A 16,034-nucleotide genomic window follows, 5' to 3' on the forward strand; every position below is an offset into this window, starting at 1 on the left:
AGAGCCTTCACCCACCTCAGCCTGCCTCACACTGCCCATCTGGGGGTGCAGCTCCCCAGGCTCAGGGGGTGACACCCGTGCCTGGAATCCTGCCCCAAACCCTTTGGGGGCCCCCACAGTGTCCCCACAGTGTCACCGTGCCCTGGCTGTGCCTGTTGGGGTGTGCAGGAGGAGCTGCCACCAAACACACCCCAAAGGGGCTGGGGATGGAGAACCAGAGCCATGGCTGCAGTAATAACCCTGGGGTGCTGGGGGTTCAGGGACTTGGAACATCAATTTTCCTCTTTTCTCCTCTTTTTCTGCCAGCTGTGCTACAGCAGCACTCATCCCCTTGTAACCACCCAGGCCACATCTGAGGAGGGTGCCAGGGCTGTCCCAGAATTGTCCCAAAAGCATGCCAGGATTGTCCTGAGTGTGCCAGGCTCTGCCATCCTCCCAAAGCTGTTTATAGCCCTCTGTTCTTCCCAGAGGCCAGCAGCACCTCGAGCTCACAGAGGGCTCAGCTGTGCTCAGCCCAGCCCAAAAGCCTCTGCACAGTGTTCACTCTGAATTGGGGTGTAAAGAGCAGAATTCCAGCATTCTGTCTTTCCTGGAGCTGCATTCTGCCCCACCCATCCTCTTGCTCCAGGAGGCTCTGTCGCAGCACCACAGTTCCTCAGCACTGGGGTAACCCCGCCATGCACTGTGCAATTCAAGCATATTAAAAGATTTGGAATTTTTGCCAACATTTCAAGCTGTTCCTAGCAAAGGTGGGAGCTTTGCTTTAGTGATGTTCAGTAAAAAAACATTCTCCCCCTGCATTACCTGCTCTGTGCCAGGGGCTGGAGCAGACCCTGAGAGCAAAGCCCCCCCCCTTTACAGGACAGCATTTGGGATCTCCCTGCTCTTGGGATGAGATTCCCACCAGTTCCTGCCAAAACGAGGAGTGACAGCCCAGCAGTGCTGCTCTCCTGCCCATCAGTCCCTGCCAGGGCTGTCCTGTAGCTCCCCTCCAGTGGCACCACAGCGCTGGCTCCTGGCTCTGCCTGCTGCCCTCCCGGTTCCTTAGGAAATGCCATCGTTGTTCCATGCAGTGGGAATTCCTCTCAATGCATCCACTGCTGTGTATTTCAGAGCCCTGCCAGCCCGTGCTGTGCCCAAGCAGTGGCTCTGGTTCCCTCTGGTCCTGTCCTCAGTTCCATCTTATCCCCGTGTCTGTCTCAAGCCCCTCTCCCCCTCAGTGAGGCTCAGCCCTCACTGCCTCAACTTGAAGCCCCAGTTCAGCTGCCTGGATTTTGTTGCAATACACATTCAAACCTCAGCTCCTTTCAGAGTTTTAATCTCCAACAGCTCCCACCTGAGGGCTGGGGAGTTCAGTTTCTTTGCCAATACCTCTGTCCAAGCAGACGCTTCCAGGAGTTGCAGTTGTCACTAACCTCTGTGCAGTGTAGTATAAAGTGGACTGTGTATGGAAATAAGTTTAAAATGTTTACAATTTTGTATATATTATATATATAAAAATATCTTTTGAGAGAACAATCTGTGATCCTGTATTTTCGGTGTCTGTGTAACCAACTGCAACTTATTTTCAATAAAGAGCTAAAAATGAATAGAAAAAAAAAAAAGATTTGGTAATAACTTTATTGAATCAGGTGAGCACAAGGAACAAGGAAACTGCAACATCAGGCCCCAGAGATGCAGCAGCTCGAGGGAACTCCCAGCAGCACCTCCCAGGGAACTCAGAGCTGCTGATGGAGAAGGAACTGAAACCCAAGGGAAGACGAGATGCTCCTGCAGGGAAGACATTTCACTCCCTGAACTTCACAAACCACATGGGGAGAGCTGCTGACTGGAAGTGGTGGCAGCACCCAGCCCCTGCAGGGGCCAGGATCAGCTCCAGGATCCTGAGACAGGAACAGGGACTGCCAGGGGCTCGTGCAGCCAAATCACCCTCCCCAGCCCCTTCTGGGCCAAACCCAACGTGCACAGGTGGGTGCAGTCTTAAATATTCAAGAAAAGAAACCCAAAGCACTTTGCAGCCTGAGAGCAAGCAAAAATAACACATGTAAGGCAAGGAAAGGTGGCTGTAGGCAGAAGTAGCTCTTGGGTAATACTCTGAGCTCAATTCCATAGAAATGATGATGCTAGAAAAGCTGTGTTTCATCACTACAAATTACATAAATTAATGGCAGCTTTGTTCCTACATGTTAGAAATAACTAAATCTGGAGATGGGAGAGAATCAGACACTGAACTACAGCCAGGGGGGACTCCTGGCACTCCATCAGCTCAGAGCTGCTGCTGGAGGAGTCACTGGAGAGGAGGAAGAGATCCCCCTCTTCCTCTGGGGTGGAATTTGGGGGTGCCAAGGAACAGGAGCAAAGCCAGCCCGGTAGTACCGAGGGAGGTGCAGGTGTCAGACTACTGTAAACAGATAAATGCACTTAAAGGCACTGCAGAAAACATGGTCAGTAATCAGCAGCATTTAATGTCCCAGGATGCTGTTGGGAGCTCCCACCAGTAATACATCCAAGAAATTAGAAACATGGCAGTCATTAAATAAAATTCCCGTGTGCTTTACGGAGAGTAAAGCATTAATGCTGTTACTGTACATGCAGGGCTACAAAATCAGCTTCTTGAAAGAACTTTACAGAAAAAGTCAGAGGCAACTTCAAATCTTGCACAGATCGGCCCAATTCTTCAAGCAGCAGAATTGACTCTGCAGAAAGGGAAACTCTGCAGCCCAGTGTGTGCAGCTCTCCTGGTCACACACTCCAGGGAGCAGCACTGTCACCTTTTACCCCTGACCAGCGTGATCTTCACTGAAATAGCACAAGAAAAGTCAGAATGTTTTAAGGGAAGCCACCTCCATTCATTTCAGCGATCCATAAACTTCCCCCACCCCCAAACCAGAAAGAAACCCCCACACCAGAAGCTTATCCCCCTATTGAGTCCCCTGTCATTCTGCAGATCCAAAAGGATTCCCAGCTATGGCATGTTCCAGGAGGAAGGAGCCCTGCCTGCCCCCCCTGCAGCTCAGCCTAACCCTAGCCCAGATTTGGGAGCTCAGACAGAGGGTGGGGACGAGCTCTGGCTCATTCCCCTGATCCCTTTGCCCAGGAGGGCTTCCCAAGTCACCTGCTCCTCTCTGCCTCAAGGGCACCAGCCCCCAGCTACTGCCAAAGCTCGTTCCAAAGTGCACAGCCACAGCCAGAGCCCGGGTGGTGGCCCTGGGCAGAGCTAACTGATGATCCTGCTGATTGCCTGCAGCGAGGGGAACTCCTCATCCTCCAGATGCAAAGCTTTGTGGGTCACCACGTCCTGCTGGGTCAGCACCTGCCTGCACGTGGGGCAGATGTAGCAGTCGAGGTCGGCGGGGGAGTCCGTCTGCCAAACGTTCTTTTTGTTCTTTTTGGGTTTGTTGGAGCTTTGCTTCTCCTTGATCCGGAAGTCGTTGTGAGCAGAGAGCAGTTCCTGCTGCTTGGCTGTGTCTGGCAGCAACACCAACAACTCCTTGAAAATCTTCTTGAAGTTTTCCCCCAGCAGTTCCCGGCAGCTTTTGTAATACTGAGCTGCAGAGATCAGCCCCTGCAGGGGACAGGGAAGGGCAAGAGTCAGAGGAAAATGAGTATTTATCTATTAAAAAATCCTACTGGAATTCAGGCCTCCCTGAAAGGGAGGCTCTGGGAAGCCACTCACCTGCCTGAACTGCCCAGAATGAGTTTTAAATTTATTGAACTTGGACTCGTCGCTCTGAAGAAATTCTTTAATGGATTGTATGAGCTGGATGTTCCTCTGCTGGAAGTTCTCAGGTATCAAGTATGATCCGTGACAGGATTTTGGCCTGTGTTGGAAAAGACCAGAAGTGACCCTGACACTGGTTTGTGTCACACAAAGATGTCCTGGGATATAAATCACAAGGCTGTTCTGGTTTACAGCTGCACGTCCTTCCTCCACCCAGCTACACAAAAGCAGCACACAGCTGTCTTGTCAGGATAATAAAATATGGGATTTCCATATCAGTTCCAGCTTTACACAAACAGAATGTTTAAAATCCAAGTTTAAATGTGGTCCTGACATGCTGCTCTGTGAGCTGGGTGCACCCAAAAGACCCGAGCAAAGACCTCACTGTGAATAAACCAAGAGATAATGCAGGTTCTGTACGAAACTGACACAAAGTTTTCCCTCCCCTTTTCCCAAAAACTCCTCTTTCTGTTCCAGAAGGAACCAGAGAGCAGCTCCTGGAAAGACCAGAGCAGCGAAGGTCACCAGGAGAACAAGCCTCAGCACCTTCCTGCTGGGACTCCCACAGAAACAATGGGAAGTACAGGAATATGTCGGAGCTGCAGATTCCCAAATAAATCTAGGACAGACCAAGGTCTGAGCAGCCAAAACATTGCACAGGTTTGCAGTTCCTCAGACTTGTAACTACACAGGGCTGTTTTATGCAATTCTCCTGAATCCAACCCACGGCACCCTGGGACTTCCCAACGGGAACTTTCCCTGGCTGATCCCTTGGAGTCACTCCCTGTGTGCTGTTTGAAGCCTCTGTGACACGAGGGAGGTGTGAGGTGTCCCAGAGCCCCTGGCAGGCCCTTGACTCACTCTTTCAGAGCTGTAGTGACGGGTTCAGAGATGGTGGAGGATGGGATGACAGCGAAGCCCGGGGGGGGTTTGCTGACAGGCACCGACAGGCCCGGAGGCGGAGGAGGGTTCTTCAACAGCACCACGGAGTTAAAGCCTGAGGGAAGCAGGGAAGGGGCAGGAATTAGAGCACCCACAGACCCCTGGCTAAAACCCACACCAGTGCCTGACACGCTCTGCAGAAGCACCAAGAAGAGTTTGCAGTGCAGACATCACTATATTGGAGAAAACCTAAAAAAAAAATCTTCAAGAAGCACTTGAGAGTGGCTGATGTTCCTCTACAGAGAAAGTGCTTTAATTATTCATTTACTTTCTCAATGGAAAATAATTTTGAAAGCCCACTCCAAGTCACAATGAAAAACACTTTTGCATTATTGAAGTGAACACAAACCACGGGAGGAGGCAACGGGCCCAGCCTGGCCTCTCCCAGCAGGAGCCGCACAAAGAGCGGTGCCGGCGCCTCCCGATGCGACCCCACTGCCATGAAAACCACTCCAGCTCACGTCTGTTCCTGTCTCCCTGCCTTCACAAGGTCATGGCTTAAAGCACGGCAGGAAACCTCTGCCAGCACAGGAGGAAGTGAAGTGACAAGTGCCAGCAGGGACAGGACACAGCCAGATTCCCTTTGCCTGCAGCGGCTTCCAAGGCAGATCTTGGAGCACCACACACGGATGTGTCAGCCTTGGGGACAGGGAAAAACCAGCTCATGAACCACCCCCAGCGAGCAAACACCTCCAGCTGTGGGGCAGAGGTGAGTCCCAGAGGACATTCCAGCCCCCCAGTGGCACCCAGGCTGCCTCCACCTCCAGAGCCCAACCTGGCAGCTGGTGGCAGAACCACACCAGAGCCAGGAGTTGACACAACACATCCACGTGTTCTCTGGGCTCTCCCCAAGCAAAGCTGGCCATGCTCAGCAGTGCTTCCCCATCCCTGGAAGTGTCCAAGGCCAGCCTGGAACAACCTGGTCTAGTGTGAAGTGCCCCTGCCCACAGCAGGGAGTGGAATGAGATGATCTTTAAGATCCCTCCCACCCAAACCACTCCACGACTCTGAGCTTAATTCCCTGCTTACCTGGTGGCGGGGGCATCCTGGCTGATCCTGAGCTCCCAAGAGCTGGGAAGTCTTCCTGAGGTAAAGGGCATTTGTTAGTCACTGGGGGCTTTTTAAGGCCGGGGGGCTCTTTGGGTGCAGCACAGCCAGCTGATGGTTTCTCCGTGTGCCCGTTGACGAGGGGGCCGTGAGCAGCAGGGAAGGCCCTGCAGGGCTGCTCTGCCTCCGGGGGCTTCTCTGTGCCTGGCCTGGGCAATGGTGGCTCCTGGGGTGGGCGTGGGGATGATGGGCTCTGCTTCTCAAGCCCCATCTTCTTTTTCTTGCCCACTTTTGTAAAAGTTTGTGAGGTAGAAGCTGCCAGCAAGGACGAGACATCGAACATGGTCGGGGTGTTCCGGATCTCCTGGGTGGTCAGGCCACCGCTGCCGTCCTCATCGTCTGATTCACAGAGTTTATTGCTCTTCTTATTTCCTTTGGAGGTGTTCAAGGATGGTTTTTTGGCTGGCTGGTTGACACAGGGGCTGCACATGGCTTTGACTACGTTTTTACTGGAACCATTGTTCCATGCAGATGTGATGTGAGTTACTGTCCTATTGGTGGGCTTCACTTTGGACACCAGGGCTGGGAAATCCTCCTCCTGGAAGGCTGCTTTCCTGGCAGTGGCTGTGTACATCAGAGACATCCCTGATGAGATGGTGGGAGCTGCAGAGGAGGACAAGCTTGGGAAATCTTCTTCTTTAAGCTTAACCAGTGCTGGCTGGGCAGAGCTGTGGGGAAGGGAGAGGATTGGAGTTACTGAGGCAGCAGAACCCCAAGGGACAGCACAAACCCACAGCTCTCCACTCCTCCTCAGACTGTCACTTAGAGTGACACAACAGGAGTTGGACCGGATGATCCTCGTGGGTCCCTTCCAGCTGAGGATATTCCATGATTCTATTCCATGATTCTAAGATCAAGCCAGGAGCTGAAGCAATGCCTGAGGCTGCTCATGCTGGTGAAACAGCTCCAGGCAGGAGGGGACGGGGCAGGGGAAACCTTGGAGGGATCAAACGATCTGGAAAATTATTTTCCCCAGAAATGCAGAACACATCAATCAGCTTCTAAACGTGCTTTGTCCCTGCTGCAGCCCTGCAGACTCACCCTTGGAGAGGTCCTGCTGCAGAGCCGATTGCTGGAAAGTCCTCCTGGCTCAGCACTCCGTTAGCAGCTGCTTCTTTTGGAACAGGGACAGAGAGAGCAAAGACATTGTTTTCAACCCAAACCCATTCATTCCAGAGCAGGGGCTATCAATGGCCATGACTGCAGCACTACCAAGGCCTATTTTCAGCAGCTGATGATGTCATTAACTGACATTCCAGGAGAACAATTTAAATCCATGCATCACTATTTCCTTCAATTAACTGTGCTGCCCATCATCTTGTGGCATTCAGGAAATTCATGATACTTTAAATGAGTAAAACATGGGTAAGGCAGAACTTTCTGAGGGAACCTTCCAGACACTGAGATGCCCTGCAGCTGCAGGACCTGTCCAACACTCACCTGTAACATCATTTGAAGACTTTGGCACACGTTTGGAGCCGAGCCCGTCGGGATCCCTCAAATCCTCCTTTCTCCCCCTGCTGCTGCTGCCTTCCTCTTTGTCCTCCACCCTCTTCTTCTCTTCCTGCCGTTTGGCTGCCATAGATGCCCTGACTGCTGCTGCAACATCCCTGTCTTCTTCTTCCCTGCAGGACAGGGCAGACTCCTTTGGTCAAACAGCAAGGATCACGGAGCACTGCCTCGTTGCAGTGTCACCTCTGTGGTGCCAGCTCTGGTCACATCCCTGATCTTGTGCTGCCACCTGCTGAGAAGCCCAAACCAGCCCCACCACTCCAATCCACCTCAGCCAGGCAACACTTCCCCCTGGATTTCCAAGTTCCATGTGTGGGAATAACAATCCAGGCCAGAAGAAACCGGGCTGAACTGGGAGAGACAGTACCAGGGATGCAGGGGGCACCTGTCTCTCCCGTTCATTTCCAAATGTATGGAATCATTCTTGGAGGCCACAGGAACTCCTGGAGACATGGCTGGGCATGAACTCTCAACTCATGCACGGTTCACATGTGACACCAATAGAGGAGTGCTTTGGGATGGACTTTTTTCCCCTGTGGAATCACCAGTAATGAACCAACTGCCCGTCCAGCCAGAAAAAGAAGAAAATAAGATGTGCAGGATGTAAAAAGCACTCAGGTCTGGTGTGGATGAAGAGACATAGAAATGCAAAGTTTCATTTCAATACTTAACCCTCTTCCTTTTCCAAAGCACTCTGGCCACACAGAGATGTGTTAGTTCAATGAAAAGCATGGTCCTTAGAACAGGAATTTCATGACTACCCAGACCAAAAACTCCATTAGACCTGCACAGACTTGTCACCTACTTCAGAAAATCCTGTTTAGAGAAGTTTGCATGAAAACAGCTGCTGGAATTAATTCAGGGTTCTGAGTTTATTTAACCCAAAAGCTGAGGGTTGCATTGTTTGCTTCCTGAGCTGAAACCTCACACAAAATAATTCCATGATGACCAAGCATGTAACCAGGACAGAGGCCTGGACTGGAAGCTGTCAGCTAAGGACTCACCACAGAGGCTTCCAAATTTTGTATCACTTCCTTCCTGCTAATCCACCAAAATATTGTGAATTGGCAAGTAAAAGCCAAGAGTAATTGGGAGTAAAACTCCACACAAGGTTCTGCTACTCACCTCTTGTACCTCCAGCTGCCTCTCCTGTTCTGCTGGCTCCCTCGGCTGCTCAACCTGCTCGCCCTCCCTTGCCTGTTGAACCTGTCAACCTCCTCGTAGTCATCTCCACCTACAACACCTAAAACAGAGGGGAAGGATGACCACTCTCAGTTATTTCTCTAGTGTGTGCATCACACTGTGCCTGAAAAATGCAAAAATATACTGGTACAAATAAATTATCTTCATTTCTTTCTGATGACCAAGTCAGCAGTTCTCCTAAAATTACCTGACCTCATTAAACTGAGGGAAAAAATTCTACAACAATTCAGGCAGGAAGGGATGCCTGGACATCACCTGCTCCAGCCCTTTACTCAAAGCAAGGCCAGCTCTAAAACTACATCAGAGGGCTTTGTCTGGGTAAGTTCTGGTTATCCTCAACCTCTGCAGCTCTCAGGTTGGAGAGCCCTTCTCAAACTCCACAACCTCTCAGGTTGGAGAGGCCTTCTCAACCTCTGCAACTCTCAGGTTGTAGAGGCCTTCTCAAACTCTACAAGCTCTTGGTGCTGTTCCAGGGCTTGTCTACCTTCTTTGGGAAGAATCTTCACGCCTATGAAATATTCACCAGGCGTTCTTAGAGACTAAGACCCATAGATTGGTTTGGTTGGTGGGAAGACCTTAAAGAACACCTTGCTCCAGAGTGAGGACACCTTCCACCAGGCCAGGCTGCTCCAAGCCCTGTCCAGGGCACTTCCAGGGCCGGAGCAGCCGCAGCGGTGCCTGCGCGCCCTGGCGGGGTGCCCGTCCCTGCCCTGCCCACCCTGGCAGGTGCCCATCCCTGCCCCGCAGCCCGGCAGGTGCCCATCCCTGCCCCACAGTCCGGCAGGTGCCCGTCCCTGCCCTGCCCCACAGCCCGGCAGGTGCCCATCCCTGCCCCACAGCCCCGGCAGGTGCCCATCCCTGCCCCACAGCCCCGGCAGGTGCCCGTCCCTGCCCCGCAGCCCCGGCAGGTGCCCGTCCCTGCCCTGCCCCACAGCCCGGCAGGTGCCCATCCCTGCCCCACAGCCCCGGCAGGTGCCCATCCCTGCCCCACAGCCCCGGCAGGTGCCCGTCCCTGCCCTGCCCCACAGCCCGGCAGGTGCCCGTCCCTGCCCTGCCCCACAGCCCGGCAGGTGCCCATCCCTGCCCCACAGTCCGGCAGGTGCCCGTCCCTGCCCCACAGCCCGGCAGGTGCCCATCCCTGCCCCACAGTCCGGCAGGTGCCCGTCCCTGCCCCACAGCCCGGCAGGTGCCCATCCCTGCCCCACAGCCCGGCAGGTGCCCGTCCCTGCCCCGCAGCCCGGCTGACCGTCGGTCCTGCGCGGGTGCCGGGGCGCGTAGGTGAACTGCAGGTCGATGTGGCGGTTCTGGCGCGCCTCGGCGCGGCTCTTGCTGTGGCAGGCGCTCTTGTGGGCCTTGTAGTCGATCTCGGTGCGGAAGGCGTGCGTGAACTGCTCCGAGCTGCAGCGGCCCTCCTCGCACAGGAAGTGCTTCTCCCTGAAGTGCTCCCGCAGGTATTCGTAGTCACTGGGGAGGGAAAACACAGAGCTGAGCCTCCCCACTCTCTGACACAGACACTCCTACAAGGGTCACGCCTTCAGTTTGAGCTCTCCCACTTCCCAGGTTCTTGGGGATTCCCTGCATTGGTCCATAACTCTGAACTCCATAGAAAGTGTCAGCAGTTCTCCTCACAGCTCAGTCACACAGAACAATCCTTTTCCTTTTCCAGCCCCAGAACCAAGGACACCACTGCAGCTCCAGGCCCAAAAAGTGCAAACAACAGGGAATGGAGGAGAGCAGCCTGGGAGGGTGGGACTGCATCACCTGAGCTGGAACTGGACAATGAACCCAATATGGAAATGGACCAAAACTTATCAAAGTGTGACAATTCCTGACCCATTGTCCATCTTGGGTGTAGCCACAGCCAGGCCCTTGCACTGCCCAAGGTGAATCCTTTGAGGCCTTTAATAAATCCCTGCTTTATTCCTTAACTCTGCCCAGCCTCTGCTCCAGGCAGCCTCTCAAGGCATCAAGGGGAGGTGAGGACAAGCCCTGGTGGTTCATTTGTCATTATCCCAGGGATGTTTTCCAGCTGACCCTGTTTCTGTACAGCCAACACATGATCCAGGTGTTAAACCAAACCCACAGATGCTCAGCACATCCAGCTGTGCAGACAACAAAAAAGTTACCTCTATTCCCCTTGCACACAAACCTTGGAGCAGCAGGATCAAGGAATCAGAGAATTAAGGTTGGAAAAGACCTTTAAGACCATCAGCTGCTACCACCACCATGTTCACCACTAAGTCATGTTCCCAAGTGCCACATCCACATGGTTTTAAACATTTCCAGGGATGAAGACTCCACCATTTCCCTGGCTAACCTCTTCCAGTGCCTGACAACCCTTTCCATGAAGGAATTTTTCTCAATATCCAATCTAAACCTTCCCTGGTGCAACTTAAGAATGCTTCTGTGGCAGTTCATTCCTCTTGTCTTGTCCCCCATTAGAGGGAACACACCACACACTTCCTCTTGTCCTGTCCCTCATTAGAGGGAACACACCAGACAGTTGCTGTCAGGCTGCAAAATTAACTTTATTTATTAAAGAAAATTTTAAAGCATGAACTAGACTCAAAGTGAATATTTTGGCTATTTATTTAAGGAATTGCAGCTAACCTGCTGCCACTCCTCCACTCCGCTTTCAAACACTACTTACCCCTAAATTCAAAGCACACCCGAGGAATTTTACTTCAAAATTTAAGCTGGAAAAAGGGAATTTAAGCTGGAAAAAGGACTCAAATCAGTAATGTTTGCTTGCCTGTAGTACTCCTGAGCCCCCTCAGAGTCACAGAAGTGGCAGAAGTAGTGGTCCCTGCGCAGGTGTTTGAGCAGCTCGTCGTTGTCCAGGTAGCGCTCGTCGCAGAACTTGCAGAGGGGGTGGCCCCGGTGGGAGGTGTCATCAGGGTCCCCATGGATCCGGTGCCGGGCCAGGTCCTTCCTGGAATACCATTTCCTCTCATAGGTGAAGATCTGGAGGGCAGGGATTGTGTGAATACATTGGGATTTAGAGATTTGCATTCATAGATTTGCATCCATAGATTTGTACTGTTTCCTATGGACACAGAACAAGCCAGGCTGTGTCCAGCTTCTCCATCTGTAGGGGTGGAAGATTTCAAAAAGATGCAGTTTGAACACCAACATCTAAAATTTTTGGTGGACAGGAAGTAAAATTCAAGTCATGGATTCAAATTAAATCTAACTTGCATTTCTCTGAACACTGGGAATGAATTTAATTCCCTTTTTTCCCTTTGGAATCTTTTTATGCTGTAATGAGTTTAAATTATAATCCCTGGAGTGGAAAAAGCCTAACTATGTATTTATCAACAACCAGTATTTTGCATTCTCAAATTTAGAAACCCCAAGGGAGCAGTTTTACTTTCCTCTCACAGTAACCACCCCAAATAGCTGCACACAGAGGATCCACTTCAGTAAACAACCCCTGTATCACAAGCGAGCCTCTGTCCCCACTACCTTGTGAGCTGTTTTGGTAGGAAGGGTTCTGGAGATGCCAAAAAGATCAACCCAGCCTTGAGAACAGAATATCATTTATTTCTGGCCTAGATAAGGACTGGGAAATTGCTCTGGGAAAAGGTTTGTTTGGCTTTGCCAAGACAGATGGACTGCAGCTTCCACAAATTTAGAAATTTCTTTTCAGTGGGTATGAGTAAGATGGGACTTTTTTCTTTGAAATAAAAATCTCTACAGTATTCTGAAATTAAAGAGCAACAGTTTTAATATTGTTTGTGAGAGAAAATGGCAAACAAGTTCCCTCAGTGCTGAGGGAACCCTGGGCATGAAGCACCTCATCAGAGCACAAAGGACACCAGAAACCAAAGGAGGTCCTGCCCTCCTTTCCCACTTCCTTTCAATCAGCTCCAGGAATTCCAAGACCACAGGAGACTCTGCTCAGTTCCCAAACTTATTAGGGTTCATTTAGGTCAACCTGCTCACTCCTGGATCCCATCCCTTTTGGCAGCAAACTCCAGTTCACCTGGCACAAACCAACTGTGGCACCACCACTGTGGGGTTTAATTTAAAACCTGGAGAACCTCCAGGCCCTCTTCATTAATCAGTTTATGGAAGAAGAAAGGCTTAAAATAAAGCAACTGGCCTCACTGCAGGAAGAGGGAACTTAAATAAATCCTTGCTGTTCTGCCTTCCCATCTTCCCAGGAACTCCTGGAGGTCATGGAGGGAAACTCCCTCCTTCCCACACATCCAAGCAGAGGCCCAGCTCACCTTTAGGTGTTTAACACAGAGTTTGCAGCAGAAGAGCTCGTGCTGCTTCCTCATGTGCTGCTCCAGATCTGCAAAGGTGTTGAAGGGCTTTGCATCCGGGCACAAGGAGCATTCATGCTGCAGCAGCTTCCTGAGGGACAAGAGAGATTCCCCAAAATGACCCAACTCCCTCTCAGCACCCTCACACCTTGAGCAAAACACAAATGTTCCATCCCTGGCAGAAGGCTCCAGTTTTAAGGCTGCCCCTGCAATCTGTAGGGAGGGTTGTGACCTGCTTATTGCAAGAATTGCTTATTCCAAGAATTCTGCTGGATGGTAGGAACAGGATGGAACCAAACTACACCGAGGTTCCAACTGTTGGACCAGAGTTGAGCAGCCATGGAGAAGGAACCACAGTAGGAACTCACTGCAAAACTGAGTAAACTGAAACAAACCCTTCCCTGCTGGAGATTCCTACAACATTCACATCTGATTCCATTACACTTCCCACTGTCAGAAACTGAGGAATATGGTGGGGAGAGATAAATTGAAATTAAAGAATTGTATTAGGAAAGGAGGGAAAAAAACCCACCCAAAATCCCACCACACAATGGCTCCCAGGAAGAGCTGAGCACTGGTCTCACTGGGAGAACTCCTACTCCCTCATTCCCACAAATATCAAGCCATGCAAAACTGTAAATGTCCCATAGTTACATTCTCAGCCCAAATCAGGGTGAATATAATGCCCAATTCTCCAAGGAAAAGGTCCCACTGCCTGTATGCATCTTTTCCACTCTTCTTTCCATTATCTCAAACCCTCCCAATTAGGATTGTTATGAAAAATATTTGTAGAACACGATGCTAATGCCAGGTTTTTATTCTGCGCTGGTTTTTTCACTTCACCTTTTTCCCCTCCCATTCAGAATTAAGATCTTTGTGTGAAGACATTGTTACTCTTCATGCGATCCTTGGCACACCTTGGTTTGGTTAGTCCTTATTCAGCACAGCAGTAATTACAATTACCACAGTAATTAAGTCTTTATCAATTTCCACAGCAGCCACGCAAGGAATGGGAAGGTTTTCAGCAAGTTTGCTGCTGTTAAAGATGCCAAAAGTGACTTTTATCCAGAGAGCAAAGCTCGTGCGTTGTGCTGGCAAATCCAACGCTGCAGCCCCAGGAGGTGCTGAGCGCTCAGTGCCCTGCTCCAGGCTGTCACCTGGCCAAACACACCTGCACAGGTGACTCAGAGCTGCCCAAATGCCAGGAGAGCAGAGCACCCCGCCCTCCCAGCACTTCCTGCCACGTCCCGTGCGCCACCACGTGCTGGGGACATCCCAGGGACATTCACCTGTACAGCGCGTACACCTCGGCATCCATGAAATAAATGTCGTATTTCTTCTCATGCTGCAGCTGCTGCAGGGCAATGGAGGAGAAGGACGGCAGCTTCCTCCCGAACACCACCTGTGGGAACAGCACCGGGATGCGCATTCCAGGCAGGCACGACCTCCGGGAGCTGGCCACGCCCGCAGCCCTGTGCCAGCCTCAGCTGTCACCTCCCCTGGGCACTGTCCCCTGCTGCCAGCAGGGCCATGGGACACCTTATCAACCCGCCAGGGATTGGCCCAGCCTGGCCCCTGGAGTTTGAACGGGATTAGGAAACGCTCCTGGTCTGTTTTGCTCCCACAGCTGTTCCCAGAGTAAATATCCCCAACCCCTTCCACAGCCAATGCCTGGCAGGAGCCCTGCCCCCGGCTCCTCCCCGGCTCCTGGGGGATCTCACGGCGACCTGGAGTTTCCAAGTGACTCAATGTCTAAGGCGGGCAGGGAAACCACTGTTTCGTGTTTCCTTAACTCCCAGGAAAGCGAGGAGCTAAACACACAGCACCTCCCGAATTACCTGTACCACACACCCCTCTCAGGGCATCTCCTCGCTCCCAGCTGGGAGTACTGCAGCTCCCACCTCCAGCACACATTGCCAGCCCGGGAATTGCTGCGGGAACAGTTGGAGTGACCAGCCCCAGCCCAGACAGGCTGAGACAGAAATACAGTAAGGAATTTCAATTCTTACAGCAAAAGCCACATTAGAAATCTGGAAGTAGACTCCCAGAGAAGCTGTGGCTGTCCCTGGATCCCTAGAAGTGCCCAAGGCCAGGATGGACAGGGCTTGGAGCAGCCTGGGACAGTGGAAGGTGTCCCTGCCATGGCAGGAGTGGCACTGGATGGGCTTTAGGGTCCCTTGCATTCCAAACCATTCCAGGATTTTACGATTCCATGATCCCCCCCTAAGAGCTGCTGCCTCCTGGAGCAGGGAGCAAAGGCTCCATTCTCTGCTGCCAGAGCGAGCCCTGCTGACTTCACACCATAAACATTCGCTCTAACTCCATTTTCTCCACGTTTTGTTTCCCCCTGACCCAGGCGGCGGCGGCACCCCTAGGAGCGGGGCAGATGGGGATAACCCGGGCGGTCCGTCCCCGCCGGTCCACCCGGCCCATTCCCGGTGCGGCCCTGCCCGGGAGCTGCCCCGCCCGGCGCCCGCGGCCCCCCCAGCCCCGGGCCCGGCCTCACCTGCCGCAGCTCCTCCCGGCACACGGCGCAGTACCGGACACCGCAGAGCGCCCGCATCCGCACGGAGCAGCGGTAGCAGATGGGGTGCTCGCAGCGGCCCAGGGCCACCACGTCCAGCTCCCCGCAGCACAACACACACGGCCCCTCCGCCGGGCCCGGCCCCGCGCCGGCCATGGCGGCCATGGCGGCCTCGGCCCCGCGCCGCCCCGCCCGCACCACTGAGCGCGGGCTAGAGCGCCGCCCCACCATAGAGACGCACGCTCACACAGCGATCAGGGGCCATAGAGCTCCGCCCAGAGCGCCGCAGCGCTGCCGGAACTGATTCCCCCCACGGCCACAGCGCCGCCACACTGATGTCACCGCGCGGTCCTCCAGCGGCCGGCCATAGAGACGCAGCGCGGTGACCATAGAGATGCCCGGGGCGGAGCGGCCCCGGCTGCGCCGCTCTGGCTCCCGCTCGGTGGTGGCTCTGAGGGGGAAGAGGACCCCGGGGGTGGTCGGCGGTCTCGAACACGTTTGGTCCTCCCCCAGGTCCTTCCTGGCTGTGGGGACAGGGGGACCTCAGACTCTGCACTTCAGTCTATGGGGACATGAGGGACCCAAGGCCGCTCCTGCCACCTCTGCATGTGGGGACATGAGGGACCCAGAGCTGCTCCTGGTATCTCGATGTGGGGACACGGGGCCCTGATCCCACTGCCGTGCCCCACTGCTGATGGATGTGGGACTTTCCCCCGACAAACACTTCCCCTGGGGTGCCAGCTGACCCTCCATG

At 53.0% G+C, this 16,034-nt stretch overlaps 1 protein-coding gene across 2 annotated transcripts; it reads right to left on the minus strand.

The window, feature by feature from the left end:
• Positions 1 to 1,606: 1,606 nt before the first annotated feature.
• Positions 1,607 to 15,511, minus strand: ZNF598 (zinc finger protein 598, E3 ubiquitin ligase). 2 transcript variants are annotated; one of them, XM_066561016.1, is made up of 12 exons: positions 15,263 to 15,511; positions 14,046 to 14,158; positions 12,718 to 12,847; positions 11,238 to 11,449; positions 9,732 to 9,949; positions 8,408 to 8,525; positions 7,211 to 7,395; positions 6,812 to 6,884; positions 5,693 to 6,438; positions 4,583 to 4,718; positions 3,677 to 3,821; positions 1,607 to 3,565 (listed from the first exon to the last, which is right to left on the minus strand). In XM_066561016.1, exons 1-12 carry the CDS (start codon positions 15,509 to 15,511, stop codon positions 3,218 to 3,220), a joined length of 2,673 nt encoding a protein of 890 aa, XP_066417113.1. In that variant the 3' UTR covers positions 1,607 to 3,217. The 2 variants fall into 2 exon arrangements, with proteins under 2 accessions (XP_066417113.1, XP_066417114.1); XM_066561017.1 differs by having other exon boundaries at positions 6,812 to 6,881; positions 15,263 to 15,454.
• Positions 15,512 to 16,034: the final 523 nt, after the last annotated feature.

This window comes from Molothrus aeneus, chromosome 16 (genome assembly GCF_037042795.1).
Source record: "Molothrus aeneus isolate 106 chromosome 16, BPBGC_Maene_1.0, whole genome shotgun sequence".
NCBI lineage: Eukaryota > Metazoa > Chordata > Aves > Passeriformes > Icteridae > Molothrus > Molothrus aeneus.